General features: G+C 34.2%; 1 protein-coding gene across 1 annotated transcript in view; it reads left to right on the top strand.

Moving 5' to 3' along the window:
* Positions 1–1214, top strand: part of LOC119586467 (mismatch repair endonuclease PMS2-like) — an 8217-nt gene that overhangs the window by 4704 nt on the left and 2299 nt on the right. Inside the window, exons 8-10 of the mRNA XM_037935201.1 lie at positions 95–210; positions 350–514; positions 695–989. Coding sequence (XP_037791129.1) covers positions 95–210; positions 350–514; positions 695–989 — 576 coding nt within the window. The remainder of the gene's footprint in view (positions 1–94; positions 211–349; positions 515–694; positions 990–1214) is intronic.

Here is a 1214-nt window from a genome sequence, read left to right as displayed (position 1 = left end):
AACTGACAGTTTTATTATCTGTTTATATAAACCCTGGTCATATAAATTGTATTCTTGATATGATAAATGATTCAAGTTGTTTTGTATTTTGCAGGAAATACATTATTTACCCTGGAGGGATTCATTTCGTCTTGTGAACATGGACAGGGACGTTCAGCCTCTGATCGCCAGTTCTATTTCATCAACTCTCGTCCATGTGATCCAGCAAAAGTATGTTCTGTTGTTGACCGGAGACAAAGTAAAGTGAAAATTTTGAAATATTAATAAGCTGTTGTTAATAAATGATAATCAGTAATTATATACATTTTGTATTTAGTTGCAAAATTAAACATGTATTGTCTCTCTCCAGGTCAGCAAGGTAGTGAATGAGGTATATCATCAGTATAACCGCTACCAGTATCCTTGTGTTGTGCTCAACATTCGTTTGAAAGAGGATGACGTTGACATCAATGTGACTCCAGACAAGAGGCAGATATTAGTCAATAATGAGAAGCTTTTACTTGCAACAATCAAGGTAATTAGTTTGAGAAAGTAGTAATAACTTGAGCACAAAGTGATGAAGACTGATAATAAATTTTAAACAAATTAGTTTAGGTTCATTCTTTCAAACACAAGTAGCCATATTAATAAAGTTTGTTCATGTACATTTATACATTTCAGATTAATGCACAAGAAATACAATTTTCTTTTCCAGACCTCAATGATTCGTCTCTATGGAAATATACCAAATTCTTTCAAAATGCAGAACACCTCTCTCAGCAACTCTTTTACATCCTCACCAAGTAATATCTCATCAAGAGCAAGCCCCAGTGCAGGGAGTCCTTCCAATAGTAGGATCTCAGCACTTAGCCAGAAGTTTGGTCGTAAATCTGAAGGATCTCCACTGTCAAACTTCTCCCCTTCACAGCCTTCAACTCCACTTTCAGCATTTAGCCTCAAGAGGAGCTTTTCCAACAGTTCTTGTGCTGATGAAAGCCCAAGTAATAAACGTAAGTTGGCAATTAGTTTTTTGTATGACTATAAATGTTTATGATGAGCAAGTTGTGACAAAGAGATCAGAGGTCATTTTAGTAGGTTCTTACTATTTGTTTAGGTTGATTTCCTTCCAATTAATTTTGACGGTGGACTATTTAAGATACTACTATACCCATAATTATATCTAAATACCTAATATCATGCATTGTGTATAAATTTTCCCTTAAATTTTTTACAAA

The sequence above is a fragment of the Penaeus monodon genome, chromosome 21, assembly GCF_015228065.2.
Source record: "Penaeus monodon isolate SGIC_2016 chromosome 21, NSTDA_Pmon_1, whole genome shotgun sequence".
NCBI classification, from domain to species: Eukaryota; Metazoa; Arthropoda; class Malacostraca; order Decapoda; family Penaeidae; genus Penaeus; species Penaeus monodon.
The sequence above is the reverse complement of the archived record's forward strand: the minus strand, read 5'-3'. Positions and strand labels throughout refer to the sequence as shown.